We start from the raw sequence: 20580 nt of genomic DNA on the forward strand, positions 1-20580 counted from the left end.
CAAACTGGAAACAATAAACGGTGACCAAGGTGGTGATGTGTAATTGACTTTCGAAACAGAACCTCCACAACAAACGTCGTGGCTGGGAACAATCCCTAGCTTACTGTGACGGTGACCAATTGAATATGACAGAACCCTAGCTCCGATTTCAGGTGCGGAGGCGACGAGCGGAACTGGTTCAACGTGTTCTCGTGTGATCCAAACCTAAGCTCTGATACCACTTGTTAGGATTAAACGCACACACAAATCAAACACGAACACGGAAGCAATAAACTAACACAATGATTTAACGTGGTTCGGTCTAAACTGACCTACGTCAACGGGTGGCAACTAGAACCCAACACCCATAACCCGTGCAAATTATTGTTATTTCACAAATAAATGAGATCATTAGATCAATTAGGCAGGGGAATACTCTGTGTACTAACTTTCTCTTCTTTCGGTCGCGAGAGATAGAAGGGGTGGTCCGGCGGGTATGAATTGTTTCATTATTCGTTATTTCCGGGTCTTTTCGTTGCATTCACAATAGAGTCAGACACTTAGCTACATCCGCACGCAAAAGGAATGTGGTTCTGGTTGAGGCTTTCTTTTCCTTATTAGTAAAGGGGGCTAGGGACGTTCGCGGAGTCCGTGCCTTCCGTACCTGTTATAATCCGTTTAAAAGTTATCCGGGTTTGTTAAGACCCATGACCCACAAAAATTATTGTTTGATTATGAAAGAGTTTCATAAATACATGAGATATAACTCATTTAAAGACTATCCGGGTTTGGTAAGACCCATACACGTAACTTCGGGTCAAATGCATGAGAAACCTCCATTTAGAAATTAAGCAATCTGGTGGCTCTATAGAATGAGGAAACAACCTGAGAACGACAAAATAGGATTTCATGTTAGACAATTAGATCGACATTAGATTTAGTCAAAAACGTTTTAAACTAAATAACGATTATCTTGTTAAACTATCACCATTTACCTTTAACGTTGACTTTATCAACATAATGCTCTTATCAAGTTAACATTCCTCATATCTTTTGCTTAGCCAATAAACCAATAACACGTCTTAAAACCCACAATTAAAATCGAATAATCCACTTTAAAACCAAACCCAATAAAAAACTCCATCAATTTATTCCCACTCCCTACAATCATAAACCCCCAAATTTCACCTTCATCAATCACCACCACAACCTGCAAACCCTAATTCTTCATCAATGGCACCAATCGACCCACACTCATTCACCGATTCAACTCACCCATTAACGACCCACATCTCACTCACTCTCTACTTCAATTTCTCAACCTCCACCATCACTTCTTCCGCCCTATTAACCCTCTCATCACCCCACACCGGCGATCTTGTATTAGACACTCGTAACCTCACAATTACCTCATTTGTCGACCCGATTACCAATACCCACATCCCATTTCACCTTAACCCGGTTGCCGATCCCATAAAGGGTCAACCTTTAACCGTTTCTTTATCAAACCATTCGAAAATCTTGATTGGGTTTGTTACCTCTGTCTCAAGCTCTGCACTCCAATGGCTTAACCCACCTCAAACGTTTAATAAAAAGTACCCTTTTGTGTATACCCAGTGCCAGGCGATCCACGCGAGGTCGATTTTCCCGTGTCAAGACACGCCCACATCGCGTGTTCGATATAATGCCAAGCTGAACATCCCACACCAGTTATCGGCCGTAATGAGCGCGAGACATGTCGAACGGAGGGGTCCTGTTTCGGGTGAGGCGGGTTTGGCGTGCGACGAGAGTTTATGGTGTGGTGAAGGGCGAGTGGTGGAAGAGTTTGTGATGGAGCAGCCGATTCCGCCTTACTTGTTTGCGTTTGCGGTTGGGGAGATTGGGTGTCGGGAGGTGGGGCCGAGGACGAGGGTGTATGCGGAGGCGGTGAGTTCAGTGCTGGATGCTGCGGCGAAGGAGTTTGCGGGGACGGAGGAGATGATTCGGATTGGGGAGAGGCTGTTTGGGGAGTATGATTGGGAGAGGTTTGATTTGCTCGTGTTGCCGCCGAGTTTTCCGTATGGTGGGATGGAGAATCCGAGGATGGTGTTTTTGACACCTACTGTGATCAAGGGTGATGCTACTGGGGCCCAGGTTGTGGCTCATGAGCTTGCTCATAGTTGGACTGGGAATTTGATTACTAATAAGACTAATGATCACTTTTGGTTGAATGAGGTGAGTAATCTTGATAGCTTGATCACTTATATTAGTTGATATCTTTTGATGTAAGTTTTAATCAATATGTTACAAGTAAGAGAAGCTTATCAAGTGTTTCATTTTAAGTCACTAACTTTTTTCCATAAATGTTTGATTTTTTCTAGAAATAAGTGAGTTTTTTTTTCCAATTAAGGTAAGAATTTTTTTTAAACTAAATAATAACCAAGTTCTATAATTGTTAAATTTAAATCAAATTGGGAAGAAAATCACTAAATAGTAACCATGATTCATATATTTTTCTTTTGTCTCAATTATTAAATAATAACCAAGTTATATAATTGTTAAATTTAAGTCAAGTTGGAAAAGAAATAATCAGTAAATGGTAGTAACTACAATTCATATATGTTTCATTTGTCTCACTTAATCTGATTCTTTTTAACATTTATAAAAAAGTTACATAGGATTGGAAGTTTTAAACAACTAATGAAAGTTGACCAATTTTAGAGAAACAAAAAAATTTAGTGATTTTAGTGGAAATAGGGGTGTATAATCGAGCCATGCCGCTCGTGAGCTACTCGAGATCGACTCGTTTAAAGCTTGAATTGAGCCTACTCGAGTCGAGCTTAGACGAGCCCGAGCTCAAGCTGGTTTGCAAGCCTAAACGAGCTTATTAGTTATTTAACTTTTGTTTTACATATTTAATATAGTTATATAAAATTATTATTATGTGATAATCAAGTATTGTTGTTGTAGGGATTTACAACTTATGCAGAAAGGAGAATAGTTGAGGCTGTACAAGGTGAAGAAATAGCCGCGCTAAACATTGGAATTGGTTGGAAAGGTTTAGTTGATACAGTTGAGCGATTCAAAGATAACATGGAGTTCACAAAACTCTTAACCAATCAAGAAGGCGTAGATCCTGATGACGTTTATTCTGAAATCCCATACGAAAAAGGTTTTCAATTTCTATGGTGCATTGAACGACAGGTGATCATTATATTATTCTACGTGTCCAATTGCAAACAGTTATATTATATCGTAACAAACTTAACAAAATGTATTTTTTTATTTAGATTGGGAGGGCAGCTTTTGATGAGTTTGTTAAGAAATACATTGCCGCGTTCAAGTTTCAGTCGATTGATACACAAACGTTTCTTGAATTTTTGAGAGCGAATGTTCCGGGAATAGAGAATGATATTGATTTGAAAACATGGACTGAGGGTACTGGTATTCCTCCTGAAGCCATGGAGCCGGTTTCTAATATATATACGAAGATTGTGTCGCTTGCACATGAGTTTACACAAGGTAGGATGCCAAGTGAGGAAGAAGTTGCCAACTGGCACGGGCAGCAGTGGGAGCTTTATTTGGAAAATCTTCCAAAATCTGTTGAAGCTTCACAGGTTTGGTTCTTTCCTCGTACATGCGGGTCAAAATTGGTCAAAGACAGGGGGTATATGTAATAATGACCAAAAAGATGAAGACTATCTACGGGTCCAATTAGAGGTGCTCTGTGAGCATGGGTTGGTTTTGGGTCAAACTAATAACCGAAAATTTGGTTTTTGGGTGTTTGAAAACCATTTAGTTTTCGGTTTACACAAACGTTTTCTTTTTTTTTGTTGATCCAAAACCGAAACTAAATCGAAAAACCAGTTTCTCAAAAACATAAACCAAACCGTTGTTTTTTTTATTCAGTTTGATTTAGTTGGTTATTTAAGTTACGGTTTGGTTTTGTAATTTTGGTTACAGTTCGGTGATTTCAGTTTCATGCACCTCCTTGGTCAAATAATTAGCCTGCCATTATTAAAGCGCAGGGTGATAGTGGTCAACTGGGTGTTTTCGCTTCACATGATTCTTTAACCATAAGATTTTGATGGTGCAGGTTACAGCTCTGGACCAGCGTTACAGGCTATCAGAATCCAAAGATTATGAGGTGAAAGTAGCATTCTTGCAGCTAGCAATTCGTTCAAGATGCGATGAATACTATAACGTTGTTGAGAAAACATTAAAGGAAGTGGGGAGAATGAAGTACCTTCGCCCGTTATACACAGCACTCGTGCAGGGGAAAGAAGAAGAAAAGATATTCGCTCAACGGGTTTTTGCAGAAACGCGTGAAACTTATCATCCTATAGCTCAAGGTGTGGTCGAGTCGATTTTTTCAAAGCATCTTTAGTTCTGTGACAACTGTTTGATTAAAAAGACTTGCTGATTTAGTGTTTGAATTTGATGAAATTATGTGGACTGTTTTAACTTTATGTTCATGAATGGTTTTCTGATTTTCTTGGCGATATCATGTCACTTGAACAAATCTAATCTAACTATACTATTAAATCTATACTATTAAATGTATAGAGTTTAAATCAACTTGGCATCTTCCTATTGGTGGTTTCTTAAACTTTTCATGTATATCTAGCACATCTTTAATTTCACGTGAATAAAATAAATCTAAAATAAATTAAATTAGTATACAATCAATTCTATCTAATGATTATTTATTATTAATTTCTATTATTTATATTATTCTGTATTCATTATTTAGTATAACGTAATTTAATCTAAAAATCCAAATCAAGTATCTCCTCTTTCACGCCTCCATCCTCTTCCATGGATCTCTACCTTCATTTCATTTATCCGGCAAATTCACCGTCCACCATAGAGGTGCACAAAATAACCGGTTCCGGACCCGATCCGGCGGAACCGACCCGGAACCGGTTCCTACCCATACCCTACCCGCGGGTAGGACCAGGTATAGGATTTCTCCTCGGAGCCGTACCCGGAACTGGAACCGACCCGGTGCGGTGGAAAAAACCCGGAGGAACCGGTCAAAAACCCGGAAAAAACCCGGAGGAACATGTCAAAACCCGAACCGGAACCGGTCAAAACCCGGTCAAATACCCGACTATACCCGGAACCGGTTCCTACCCAAACCTGGTTTGACTTTTGTTGACCATACCCAGAACCGGTTCCTACCCGGTTCCGGGTTTAAAAAATACCCGATTTTGTGCACGTCTAGTCCACCATCGATGAAGCTGTTCACCAGCCGGACGTTTAATCTACAACATTTCGTCTACCCATGACTGTGTTCACAAACAATTAATGTTACTGCCGGTCACTTAAGTCATCAGGTTTTATTTTTGTATGTTGATTCATATGTAACTATATTCTTTTTTTTTGTGATTTCATACACAAATTTAGGCTTCTCACCAGGTTTAATTTATTTTAGATAATTTATATTTCATCCACTAGATTCAATATAAAACAACCTAACCAGTGATTACGAATTTAAATTTACTATAATTTGTTTTAATTTTAGATTTATGAAATTTGACCGATTGACTAATTAATAATATAACCATTGGAGTATACATTGAGATCCGTAATCAATTTCTCTATACTATGAAAAAATCAACCATTTGATTAAGGATTACTTTGATTACGAATTTCAAAATTATAATAAATTATGATATATACGTGGTATATATTATTTTAACACAATAATTAAATCAAGCATATAATTAAGGATTTAAATATATCATAATGATTCTAATTTTAGATATATAGTAATTGATAATTATTACCAGTTACCACATCTTATATCAATTACGTAATTATTCAATTGTTGTTTAATTATATTAATGGTAATAAATAAAATAGAAATTAGTAAGTTATTTTTGCACAACTTATAATTACGTAATTATTCAATTGCTGATTAATTATATTATGTTGATTAATTATATTAATTTCAACCATATGATTAAGGATTTAAGTATATCATAATTTATTATAATTTTAGATATACGGTAATTGATAATCAATTTTAGATATACGGAATTATTGAATTGATAATTAATTATATTAATGTTAATAAATAAATTAGTAAGTTATTTTTCTATATTAATAAGTTAATGTTGTAGGTTGAAAATGGTGTATATTTAAATATATCAATTTTAATTATTTTGTATTTATAATATAATTTAACAACATTACATTCAGTTATTTCAAAATTTGAAAATCCCCCAATGCAAATCTCCTAATTTTCGTCCATAATTTTAGCTAATTCAAAATCCCTAATTTTATGTTTTTAATTAATTACATTTATACCTTCCTTCTTTATTCAACTATCCAAAAATTCAATCATTTACTACTTATGTAAAAATACTATGACTTTCACACAAGAATTCTTACACCATCACACCCGATTTAGCAAAAACGAATTTGTTTGTTTGTAAGGTTTATATTTTGGTCGTGCTTATATAATTCATTTTGTTTTTAGTTGTTTGGTTAAAAGTATTATTGTTCAGAAATTAATATTTTGTTTATTTTTAATTTTTCACCATCAGGAAGATGGAGCCAACAAACATCACAATGTTGAACCAATTAGATGTGCTTAACAGTGACTGTGTCCTCAAGGTGCGTATTTTGAAACTATGGCGTCTCAATGACAATTCAAAGCCCGGAGAAGAATGATCGATATAATATTTGAAATTGTTATTTTAGAAGGTTTAATTTCATTTTTTACACCAATTAGAATGTTAATTGATTTATATATTGCCTGGAATTTTTTAGTTAATGAATAAACATTTGGTTTGGTCTAGCAAATTTGACCCGTTTGCCAAAACCTTTTTTAATGCATATAAAATTTGTCTTTATACTACTTTTATGGAGTATTTGAATTAACATTTTCCAAAACTAATTTCAGTTACGAATAGTTATTTATGATAATACAGGGTAACATTTAATTTATTTATAAATCATGAATCAAATATTGAATTTTTACCATAATCGTGTTTTAAAATTTGAATTTAAATTTAAAGTCAAAGTAATACTATTATTTAAAAGTTTGTTATATTTTGACTATCTAATTTACAAAGTACTTTTTGTTTTCATTAATTTTATTGATTTGATTGATAATATTTTTCAATGCATTATATATTTACTATAATAATTACTACAATAATCATATAAGTTTATGTTATATATGTTCAAAATATCTTTCTAAATATGAAATACTTAAACTGGTTTCGTTTTGATACATTTAGATGATGGTTGGTGTGTGTATTGTAAATATAAATTGTTTTTTTGTTGACTTTTTTTTATATCACCAAAATTATTGTAAAAAAAAAATTAAGGTTTGTTACAATATTATCCTATGATTAAGCTTATATACAGTTGAACACAAAGACACTCTGTGTGATTAACTTGAAAAACAAAATCAAAGGTATGCATGAAACTTTTAAATTGGTTGGTTTAAAAAAAAATATTTTAATAATATAATTAGGCATTATTAATTATTTATGTGGGGAAGGACTTTTTAAGCACACTCTTATATACATGGCATTACTTTAGGTTAATCTTATTCCGGTCCATTAGATGTTTTACTAATTTTAGCTATGTTAGAACTTAGAACAGTTGGATTAATTGAAACCTAACTCTAATATCAAATTTGACATTGTTCTGATCAAGAAATAAAATATATAGAAACCATACCCGTTAATTAATTAGTGATACATTTCAATTGATCTTTGACCTCCTCCTTTTTCACAGAACAAGCAACAATTGCACAAAATACATCATCTTTCATCTGTCTCTTGATCATATTATGCTTCTTGCGAGTGCGCTCTGGTATATATATGCATGCAAGACGGTGCTCCCTTTTTACTTCAATGAACAAAGTGTTGTTAACAAAAAATGTCTTCACGTCCTTTCTCTTCACTCCATTCGTATAGAAGGACACGCAAAGGCCTTGCGTGGTTAACTTAATAGTCCCATGCACATTTACTTCTGTTTCTAGATTTTTATAAGTCTCTGTCATACATACTGAAAACGAATTAGGCAGCAATGGCCTTGCTATGAGAGGGCATAATCCCTTGCCTAGAACTGGTCTATTATAAAACGTATCTGAATTAACAAGAACAAACAAGTTACACACATATATAATAGGGATTTTTAAATATTTCTCCTTAGTAACATCAATTACCTAATATTTCCCCAGCCAATAAAAGTTAATTACATATTTCCCCTTTTCATATTGAGTTACCTGTTTACCCCTGTTCAAGTTACACTAATCACATAACCAAATATACTTTAGAACCAAGCGACTCTGATATATTGTGTTTTATTCGGCGGGAGATCTGATCAAGATGATGTCAGAAATCATGTACATTTATCCATTTATCTCAAAGAAAATCATGTACAGTGCTAACTTTTTAAACAATGCAATAAAATGTCACAGGTGAGGTGATGCTCTATCTTGTTTTTCTAGTCGAAGGTTTCATGGCTTTAGTCCTTTTTGAGCTAATTTATATATTTTGTTTCATAAGTATTCCAATCACAAGCAACAATATAATTGCCACTTCACAGGTTAAATGTGTTTGTGTATGCAGTTTTTATTATATGTAATATTATATAATAAGTAAATTTTAATAAAATGGATAAACATGTATATTAGAAGGGAAAATGTGTGAAAATCATTTAGAAAGAATGAAAGTAAAATGGCCATTTAATAGTTCAGTTTTGATGAAATGAATAGATATGTAGGGTTTAGATCAAATACAAATGAAATTAACGTGCTAATTGTGAGAATCAAGAACAAGTCGAGTAGTTATGTATATATAATTACTCTATGATGTAATTACATAATTTCTCTACTTATTCTACTTGATTCTCATAATTAGCACGTTAATTTCATTTGTACGTTAACTTCCCCCTAAATATGTAATATATCATCATCATCATCATCATCATCATCATCATCGTACTCAGTATATCCCACCAATAGCAAAGCTATGGTAGGGTCTGAGGAGGGTAAGATGTAGACAGCCTTACCTCTACCCTATAAGGATAGAGAGGCTGCTTTCGGTGAGACCCCCGGCTCGATAGTAGTTTTGCATCAAGCCTTGGACATAAGGCACATAGCACTCAATCATCGGGACACCGGCTGATCGGTGCATGTACCCTTGTCTTTCGGCTATCAATGCCACTACATGATGCCTGATTAACCGTCCGTCACTTTTAACGTTATTTTCACGAGATTAGTAAAATAACGTCAAAATTAGTGAAATTTCACTTTTGCCCACCCGAGGGTTCACACATATATACATCATATGTGCGCACCACAAGCAGGGCTATAAATATGTAATATATGTTACCTGATAATTCATTATGGTTTTATCTTATAGGTTTTGTTATTTTATCGAGTTAGTACGTTAAATAGTGTCAATTGAAACATAAGTCTGTAATCATGACATACTAACTTTCAAGTTTCTTGTTTCAGTTACATGTTGTGTTGTTCATACTTTCATATAATAATTATTCTGTGAGTGTGGTTGTGTTGATTAACACGACGTCCAAGAACGTACTTCATGATCAGAAGCCATACGATCAGGAAGGGCCTAACTATGTTCTAGGTAGAAGAAATATGTAATTGATTTTTTGGGTTGGGAATATATGTAAATGTCTATATATAATAAACATGTACCTTGCGGGATATGAATAAATGGTTTGATATACAACTTACCCATAGTGATGTCACGGATACTAGCGATGAGTTTACACATTAGGTTAGCCATGATATCATCTTTCTTGATATCATCTTTATTGATTTCACTACTGGTCATGTATGGTAACTTGTGTTGAGCACATGCCCTCAAGTCCTCCTGTTTTAGGCCAGGCATATACAGGTTTAAACGCAGACCTTTATAAGTATCCCCATCCTCCGATTCAGGTGTATACACTTCTAGGTTTCTCCATTCAGCACTGATGTCAACTTGTGATGACATTGAAGAAATTTTTGGCGACAACATTCTTGGCCATGATTGTTCATAAGAGTCTGAATCCAATAAGATTCATTATATATAGCTAATCAACATAAATTGCCAAATGTTTAAGTTAACTACCCAAATAACCTAAGAACACCATCAGGAAACTATATCACCATGGCCGGCTTTAAGGGTGTGCCATGTGATCACCCGACAGGGCACGTTTTTTTTGAGGGCACAAAAATTTTTAGAAGTTCATGATGCAAAATATAAAATACCCGGACGCTTATAATCCCACTATTTTTATAATGAGAAAATTCCAATTTGACTCCCTGAAATATATCGTCAGGATATGGAATAGCCCCTGAAAACGAAATTGCGCATGTTGCGCACATGTGATATTCCGGCGGGTTTTTTTGACTCCCACCGTTAATTGACCGTCAGTTGACTGTTGGTATTTTAGTAATCTTCTTCTAATAAATAATAAATATAATAATAATAATAAAATTGATAATAATAATAAAGCTCATCATCTTCTTAACAGCAGCATAACCCACAGCAGCAAAACCCAATTCATTCCAATTCATAATAATACAATATCTTCCACCTTCAAAATCCCCAATTCATTCCAATTCCAAACCCTAGATAAATAACATTTTCACCGTCTTCTCCGACAACACCGCCACCATAACAATAACCACAACCCCAACACCCAATCAGACATCCAATTTGATGAATTTCACACACTTCATCATCCAGAAAGCTTTCATCAAGTTTTGATTTTCTGGCGACTGATAATAATAACAGTAACGACACAACCGAAGATATCAACTTCAACCCGGGTTTACCTGGATTCGATGGATTTTCGGTGACTCCATTGTTTCCGGCGAGATTTTGGAAACGGGCGGGTGGAGAATTCAACCCGGGTCTAAAGTTCTCCGGCCGCTGGAGATTTCGCCACCGGTGGGAGCTCAGCCGACTCTGTTGCAGAAACGGGCGGCGTTACGGCAGAAAATATTTCTAATATTGGTTTTGGGATGTGGGTTTTGCTTGGAAGATATATTGATGATGATGATGATGAGGTGTTAAGATATATTTACAAATCTGGAGATGATGATGATAATAAAAAAATGTTGAAGTGGTAATATATATTCATATTATACACCCATACCAAACATTAGATTAGCTCACATGGTAGGTTTTGTTTGTTGTTAAACCAGAGGTGGGGGGGTTTGAACCCCAGCCACTACACGATTTTGAAAAGTTTTAGAATTAATTATAGGCTCAGGGGTAAAATGGTAATTTCAACATTTTTGGTCAGTCAACTAACGGTCAACATGACGGAAGGACACAGATTGCCCCGCCCAAATATGATAGACGTCCGTAATACGCAATTTCGTTTTCAGGGGCTATTCCATCTCCCGACGATATATTTCAGGGAGTCAAATTGGAATTTTCTCTTTTGTAATACTCAAAACTTTTAGACCAATTTTTTTTAATTACTCAAAAAACTTATAGGCCCATTACAACAAGAAAAACTTAATTACTCAAAAACTTATATATTAATAATTGTAAAAGACCCATTACTAATAATTAATCAATAAAAGTTATATGAATAAAAAAAAGAATAGACGGGATAACAACAAAGTCGACTTTGAACACCAGCGGTCACGGTTGATTCACTAATTTGCTAAAAAGAATGCTAGGAGAGCTTCACAAATCCTGAGTTAGCTATTAGGCTAATCGGTATGTCATATATTCATTCAAATACAATGATTTATTTCTAATTGTTATGTTTATAGTCATTTTAATCGGTGTATAAAAAAATTGTTTACAATTTTACATTAGTACGTTAAGGCTTAATGGACACATTTTTTCTAGCTCGGCCGGGGCACGTGAATTCTTAGGGGCGGCCCTGAACGAAAATTCCCTTGAGTCATATGTTTTAAGTGAATATACATCTTTGATCATTAATGTGTTATGTGTTAAGGGCTTAATCAAGCAAACAGAAAACAAAAGTGATAAATATAGGGTTTGAAGAAAACTACCATCTTTTGCTGGCATAGTCGTATAGTCTCTGCGACCAGCATGGATGCTAAGACAACGAGATGCGGAGACAACTGTGGAACGAAACGATCTTGCGACGAGGTTGGATGTACTGAGGCAGAGCATTGAAGCCATCGTGGATCAATGTAAAGTAAAAGTAATGAAGTCACGATTAGAATACGTTTTTATATCATCCTGTTTCTTGGAGAAGAAGGGTCCTATTTTTATACTAGGATTTACTACAAATTAACAAAATATATTTTCATAAAAATCAAATCGTTAAACTTTTTTTTTCCTTCTCTCTATTAAGATACTTGTAGCATCTCATTGTAAGAGTGCTATATTGGGTTTGAATTTAAACATCTTTTTATTTGATTTTATTGCCCTTCTTTATCATTCATTATCTTTTGTTTGTTAATTGTTCAAATACTTTGGATTCCTCCGATAACTTTGGTTGAAGATTTTAAATTTATTTGTATTTTATCCTGAATAGATGTGAGACAGAGAAAGAGTTTCACGACGTTACAAAAATGCACATCAACGATCAAACAACTTGGAATCAAAAAGTGTTCTTGACGCATACTATGAACATCTAGCTATGACAAACAACTTGGAATCAGAAATGTTCTTGACGCATACTATGAACATCTAGCTCTGCTTGTCAGGACATACTTAAGATAAAACCTACAATATTTTTGTAATTTGTCTACAATATTTTATACGGGTGATAGTTTTTAAGTACATCAACTAGCCACATACATTGCACTTTTATACAACGCACATGAAGATAGACATGGCTTTTCGCGGATGCTTGGTACCATCGACTGTACACCGTGAGTTTGGAAAATTTGTTTGATAGGTTCGCAAGACCAATATTTGAGAGGTGATCATCAAATACCCAACGATAATGCTCGAAGCATATAACAATACATACACAAATTAATATAACTTTTTAAAAACAAATTGAGCTAGATTCGATAAAACAAATGCAGTAATACAAACCCTAATTGGAATATTAGGGCTTATTAGTGCAAGTTGGCCGATGAAATTAGGGGTGGAAAGTTGTGAACTTTTATTAATACTTAATAGTCTACGCTCAAACATAATGTAAAAATGATTGAAGAATAACGATCATGTTAAGAATTGGACCCATGCCCAAGCGATAGCTATAATATTACAATGGGTCCGGCCAAACATTCCAAGTAAAGTATTAGTAGAGGCCCAAACAAGTTAATGTCGCTTAATATAAACAAGCAGAGAAGTAGGGTCTAAGAAATGATTGAATTTGTAGAAAGAAGTCTGATTTCCCATCCCTTTCTTGTAACCAATTTCTTATGTTTTTATGAAAAATGATTCGATCACTCCATTAATCTCATGTTTGATTGTTTAGCTTTTATTGATTCACTTCAAGAAATTCATTCTAATACGATGAGGCCTATGGCGACGACACTTGTCGTCGGCATAGATCACACTTAGAGACGACGCAGAGAGAGTGAGAGCGTAAGTAGAAATTTTGATCGATTGGAGTCTAGGTTTACGATCATAGTGGAGAATAGAGGAGGTAGAAATTAATGGGAGGTCGGAGTGGTGGAAGAACAATCTTGTAGCACATGGTAGATGACCCTTACGTCTATTTGTTACACCAAAATATCACCACGAAGCAAATGATTTATGCATTACCCAATTGTTATGACATGCTTAAGAACTTGTAAAACCTTTTTATAGTCACTTTTCTAACAAATACCCAATGATAATGCTTGAAGCATATAACTAATTTCAAACCCTTCCTTGCGCCCAACACGGGAAACAACAATAACTAAATTCGACGTACATGCATTTAACTCATCACTATTGATAATTTGTTGAGCAACCTGTACACAATAAAAAGATAAATATGTCAGGATAACAACCAGTCCCGCTCTTCCTTTGCATGACCCTCAAGTAACTTCGCACGGCCGTTTCGAGCTTTGCCTGCTTCATCCCACTCTTATCTTTACCACTAGACTCCAGGAGCATGACATTTTCCATGGTACGCACCTCGTTTTCCTTCTCTGTCTCAGTAACAGTCACTTGCAGCTGCTCCACCTCTGTTGTAAGAACAACAATTCGGGCATCATGACTTTCAATTGCCTCCTCTCGCTCGGCAAATTGTTGCTGCAGAACTTCATTGGTAGCCAAAGCATCATCCAACTGAGACTGCTTAACGCGGGATTGTTCGCGAGAAACCTCAAGCTTCATATTATCCTGCTCACATGCCTCCTTCCATTCTTGGGCAGCCATGGCTTGCCTCTCAGCTGCCGCCTCCAGAGCATTCTTGGCGTAGGTTAAATGCCACCGGAGAGTTTTTACCTCATGAAGACGATCACGAACCCCATCCCACAACATTTTCTACTCCGCTTGAAAGAAAACCTAGCTGGAACACATTTCATCCCATTCATGAAGGATTTTTCGTCCAGACAACATGACGTTAGGCAGGCCACTGACATAATGATCGGCTAGGACATCGCAGGTCCCGATTCCGCCGATAAGCTCTCTCAGCGGGAGGAATCCCAACAGTCAAATAATCATGGTAAACGACCATGTCCATAAAGCGGAACCCGCTCACAATCCATGCAAGGCGATGGACAATCGGATCCTCAATCGGATTCTCTTGGCCATAAAAATGGTCAGCAGGATTGGCGGAAACGCGAAAGTCATGACCACCAGGGTTAAGAACGTCTTCATGCGTGAACATTTCCTCATGAACTGGAATGATAAAATCAACATCAGTACGGACAAGTGACTTTATCACTTTCAATTCATCACCTTCGACAAACTCAACATCATAAGCAACAGTTTCTTCATGAGGTGGGAAATATGAATGGGTAACTTGAACGTGGTCTGCTTCTTGGGTACCATGTGTAACATCTCGGATTTTTCGTATTTGTATTCGATTATGTTTACCCGACTCGGGAATGTAATTTGGATTTTTCATATTTATAAAATCTTGCATTTATTAGTATTTCACTTTTTTAAACTTATTTTATATTATGATAATATTCAAACTCGTCAAACAACTCTTAGAAATCCTAAAAATCTCTTAATTTGGCTAAAAATCGCATTTCTAGAAGTCCAAGGGTTATAATTGCCAAAAATCAAAGTTTATGGGAAGTTCGATTTCGTGAATCTCTTATATAAAACAACAAGAATATGCCTTGCCATTATCCCAAGGCATATTCATTCGAACTACAAAGATTAGGGAACAAGAAATAAATCGAATTTTGTATTATAATAATTTCTTTCCATTTTAACGATTGTCAAAATCAATAAACGAATTTCTAGACTTTATTATTATATCAAATTACAAAAAAACTCTAAACCCTACTGCAAACTCTGCCTCCATGCCAAAATTTCATGAATTAGTGTTATATTGGTGATTTCTTTCAAGTTCTTCAACATTTGGTTTGACTTTCAAGAGTAAATAACCTTTAACTCGTCTTTCTCATCTTTTCCTCTAACATTCCGGGTAGGTTGTGTTTGTGAAAAATTGCTTGTTTTATATAATTAACAAAGCCCTCAATCAATTTACCGATTGATGGGGGTTTTGCTAGTCACTTTTACTTTGACTCGTTTGTGGTTATTAAAGTCAATTCTTATGTTTAATCGATTGCTACTGCTCCTGTTCAAAATCAGATTATAGGCTAGAAGACTTTTATGTATTTCTTGACATTTTGAGTGTACAGGCCAGAAGAATTCTATGTTCTCATTCGTAATTCTATTCTAATGTCTCAAAGTTTCAGGTCTGTTCATGACGGATCAGTCAGCGCGTTAACATCTTGGGACTCATTTATTTTTCTTATTTTATTATTTATTGTGCTTATTCAATAAAGTGAGTAATCACTCCTCTCTTTTACTGTTTCTAAAACTACTTGTGGACTTTATGCGTACCATATTATATTTTCATATACATATTTATATCTCAACTTGCAAATCTTGAATGTTTTGGGTTGTTCAATTAAATGCTTATATGCTACATGCCTACTTACTCAATTGTTTATTTATCGTATTCAGAGAGGTCCATCACAATATATCTCATTTAGTATGATCATACACCGTCTTAGTAGCCGTAGCCTATGTTCGCGAGGCATGGACAAACGACACCATTAATCTGTCTATATTTAATTGTTGATACTCATGATATTGATTTGCAGTCTTTCACATATAATATTATAGAACTGCCATTTACTTGCTCAACTTAATGTTGACAAACATATTGTATTTTGTACGCATATTGAAGGTTATATACATGGTTGAAGTGAAGATTTGGATACTTAGTTTGGATTTTAGGGTATTTAATAAAAAGATAAGTATGGATGTTTTGTTTGTTTTTCTTTTGGATTTATTGTGTCTGTTGAGATGACGTGTACATGGTTTATTTAATAAAATAATTTAGTATTGTCATAAATATTGTATGATAGTGTCTTTTGAGCTGTGAGCAATCAGTTTACGCCCCGACATTCCGCCTTAAGTTAGGGGTGACACCATTATCCCCTCTCTCAACCACCATAGGCTCTGTCATAGTCTTCTCGCTAGTCCCCGCTGCCGGAGCAGAGGCCAAGATTCTTTTAAAGGGCTCTTTTGGGATACCCCCTAGGCTGTGTAACGCCAGTGGTAGCAACTCCTTCTAACGCAACCCCCGTGGAAGATGCCACTTGGGCGTTCACCTTATCTGCAAACATTTTACAAAGTGTAAAGTGACAATGATAAACAAATGGTAGCAACGTGCCAGAAATCACCAAAAAGTACAGGGAATCCACACACTTCGACAAGAAATTGCCAAGTTCAAGCCTCTTGGCTTTGGGCTTAAAAATCATAGATTTTTAAGTTTATGTTTATTAGTCACACACTAATTAATTGTGTTACCATATGTTAAATTTTATGGTGACAGTTAAAATTACAGCTTGTCACTAACGATAACTAATAGTCATGACAAATGTAAAAAAGCATGTGACTAGAAGTAACAAATGGTCAACTTCTATTTTATTATGTGTGACTACAAATTTAAACTAACGAAATAGTTATTGATGTATAAGAAGTTTGGTCACAACTCGAATATGGATGTGTGACAAATTATATATTATGGTCATGGTTAATGGAAAAAACATGTGACTAGAATTACAATTTGGTGATTGTTCACTTTATTAGGTGTGACTAACGGTTAATACTAAGAAAACATTAGTGAAGTCTAAGTAGTTTATAGTCACAGTTCATTTTAGTAGGTGTGACTAAGGCAACGTTATTGATGTATAAGTATTTATTTGTCACATCTCCAATTCGGATGTGTGATAAAATATATATTATGGTGATGGTAAATGCATACAATATGTGTCTAGAAGTAAAATACGTTAATTGTTCACTTTGTTAGGTGTGCCCAAATGTTCAATAAACAATCATCGTTATTGATGTATAATTACTTTTTGGTCACATCTCCAATTTGGAAGTGTGACAAAATATATATTATGGTGATGGTAAATGCATACAATTTGTGACTAGAAGTGTAAGGTCCCGTTACCGGTACCTCACATTTGGATGTTGAATTTACTCATCGACATAGCTCTATTCATCAGAGTTAATGAAAACATACGCGGAACATAAAAAGTTCATAAAACATTACATAATTTGTCATAAACAAGCATCTTTGTCTTTTAAAATAAACATAACATTAAACATAACTGACAAACGTCACGAGTCTCCCGATGCCAGCCTCTTATTCAATGCCACGTGTTCCCCTCAAGCGAGCTGTCTCATTCTACTCACCTGCGTGCATACTAAAAGTCAGCTACGTTGAGTGAGTTCTAGTTAATAACATAACATACACTAGATACATACTTACGTACTTTCATATTTTACATTCTACTTTACTTTGATCTATTCTGCCTCGGATATTATTAGGGCCCGGTCTCATTTCTTCCTTGGATATTATAAGGGTCCAGTCCCTTTTCTGCCTCGAGATTATTAAAGGGCTCGGTCCCTTTTCTGCCTTGGATATTATTAGGGTCCGGTCCCTTTTCTACCTTTCTATCTCTTACATTCATTCATAACATACATACATATCATTCATAGTTCATACATAACATTCATATTCATAATTGTAACTTGGCAGTACGAGCAATACCCGATATCGTTCACGTACCGAAAAGCAATCATTCATACATTATACATAGCATTCATATTCACAACTATAACTTGATAGTACGTGCAATATCCGAAGATCGTTCACGTACCGACAAGCAATCATTCATATCGTTCCCATATATCACATAGGGCATACACTTATCACTTAGGATAAGAGTATTACAAATCACATCGAGTATGCACACACCCCGAAAACATAACACATAAACGGGGCTAGAAATTCACCTGGATCCTGTTGCATTCGCTGTTAATCGTTATCCCCTTCTTTAACTGTGCACGGTTAACTGTTATATATTTATATATATGTTAATTAACCGAATAGTTGCTTAAGTTGAGATTTTAGTTAACCAAAGTATTTTCTAAATTGGGCTTGTTATTTAACTTAAGATAATGAGCTTGTTTGTTTTAAATAGGACATGGGATTAAGCTTGTGGACTGAGCTCAGCCAGGCCCAACTGCCCATTATAGTATCTGGGTTCAACTGGGTTCAGGCCCAAGACAAACTGGGTGACCGAGAACTCCAGGCAGAGAACCCATGAGGTTTGACCGAGAACCCGTGTGTTGACCGAGAACCTATGTTCTTGACCGAGAACCCTCATGGCTGAGAACCTTCCTGGACGAGAACCCTCCTGGCCGAGAACTTATATTGACCGGGTTCTCGCGTTGACCGAAAACTCAGGTTAGAGGCTCAGGTCACCGAGAACCCATGTCTGATGCATTCAGCTCGTATTTTTCTATCTTTTATTCCATTTTAGGCTCAATAACGGTTAACGGTCCTTGATTACCCCTTTTAATCACCTAAAACCCAACCTCCTTAACCGTTTTACATTCGTTATCATCCAATCGCCAAGACTTAATCCGTTTCTAGCGTAAATCTTGAACCTTTAAACATAAAAACGTTCTTTTAGCTAGATCTAGGGTTTCCTTCATGAACCGTATCTAACCATGAGTCCTTTACATCCATTTTAATCATCAAGTTTGAAACTTTATGATTTGTCTAGGCCCGATCTAGTCTATGTTCAAGTTTCATGGCTAACCGTTCATAAAAACGTAAGCTTTAAGATCAAGAACATACCTTTTATCGTTTTCTAGGTCACTAATAGCTTGGTTATGAGCTTGGATCTTGTAGCTAGATTGAATATCGAGGATAGTTCAAGGATCTTGGCTCGTTTGATCTTGGATCTCACTTTCTCTCTTGCGGCCGAAAAGGAGTGTTTGTATGTGTGTTTTTGAGTGTTAAGGGAATAATATGGAAAAGATGGATGGAAATGGAAAGATTTAGGGTTTAAGGGGGGTATTTATACTCACTTAAGCCCATGGACCTAAAGCCCATCTTTCCTCTTTGGTCCATGATTAATTCCCCTTAATTAGCCTGCTTATCTTCCTTTTAATATTTTATTATTTCTTTGCCAAATCAAGTAAACTCGTTTATCATAAGAAATAATATTAAAGATTATTACTTGAAATTTGGGATGTTACAAGTCTTCCCTCCTTAGAGAGGTTTTGTCCCCGAAACCTAACTATTACATGAACAGATTAGGGTAAAACTTGCGCATCTCTTCCTCAACTTACCAAGTGGCATCCGATCCCTTGTGGTGCTTCCATATCACTTTCACTAAGGGTATAATCTTATGACGAAGTTGCTTCTCCTTGCGGTCAACTATCTTTATCGGTTGCTCAATATAGTTCAATTGTTCATCAACCTCAATGTCCATCAATGGCACGTGCGACGTGTCATCAGCCAGACACTTTCTCAGATGAGAAACATGGAAGGTTGAGTGGATTCCTTCTAGCTCATCGAGTAAATCCAGCTTATAGGCTACTTCACCCACACGTTCTAAAATCTTAAACGGTCCAATGTACGTTGGACTCAATTTTACCCTCTTTCTGAATTGAATGATTCCCTTCCAAGGCGAGACCTTGAGCATCACATTGTCACCAACGTTGAACTCAATCGGTCGTCGCCGCTTGTCAGCATACGACTTCTGTCAGTTCTGAGCAGTTTTCATTCTAGCTTTAATCTGATCAAACTTTGAAGATGTCTCTTGAACAACCTCCAAACTTCCCATCTCTTTCTGACCAATCTCTCCCCAACATACATGGTTCTACATCGTCTACCATAAAGCATCTCAAACGGTGGCATACCAATACTTGAATGGTAACTGTTGTTATAGGAGAACTCTGCCAGATGCACATGATCATCCCAACTTCCACCAAAGTCTAAAACACAAGCACGTAGCATATCCTAAAGGGTTTGGATCTTCCTTTTAGACTGCCTAACGGTTTGAGGATGATACGCCGTACTGATGTTTAATCTCGATCCCATAGCTTCAGGGAATTTCTTCCAAAACCTCGAAGTAAACCGATTATCCCTATGATGTGTTGTAAAACACACTTACTTTCCTTATCGTTTTATCATGATTTAATTGCT

The 20580-nt window shown here is 35.7% G+C and overlaps 1 protein-coding gene across 1 annotated transcript; it reads left to right on the top strand.

Moving 5' to 3' along the window:
* Positions 1–955: 955 nt before the first annotated feature.
* Positions 956–4429, top strand: LOC143550343 (leucine aminopeptidase-like). Its single transcript, XM_077041010.1, has 4 exons — positions 956–2193; positions 2929–3162; positions 3249–3575; positions 4055–4429. Exons 1-4 carry the CDS (start codon positions 1213–1215, stop codon positions 4343–4345), a joined length of 1833 nt encoding a protein of 610 aa, XP_076897125.1. The 5' UTR covers positions 956–1212; the 3' UTR covers positions 4346–4429.
* The last annotated feature ends 16151 nt before the right edge of the window (positions 4430–20580 follow it).

The sequence above is a fragment of the Bidens hawaiensis genome, unplaced genomic scaffold, assembly GCF_021521415.1.
Source record: "Bidens hawaiensis isolate Kalapana, Puna unplaced genomic scaffold, B.hawaiensis_p1.1 tig00000978_1, whole genome shotgun sequence".
Lineage (NCBI taxonomy): Eukaryota > Viridiplantae > Streptophyta > Magnoliopsida > Asterales > Asteraceae > Bidens > Bidens hawaiensis.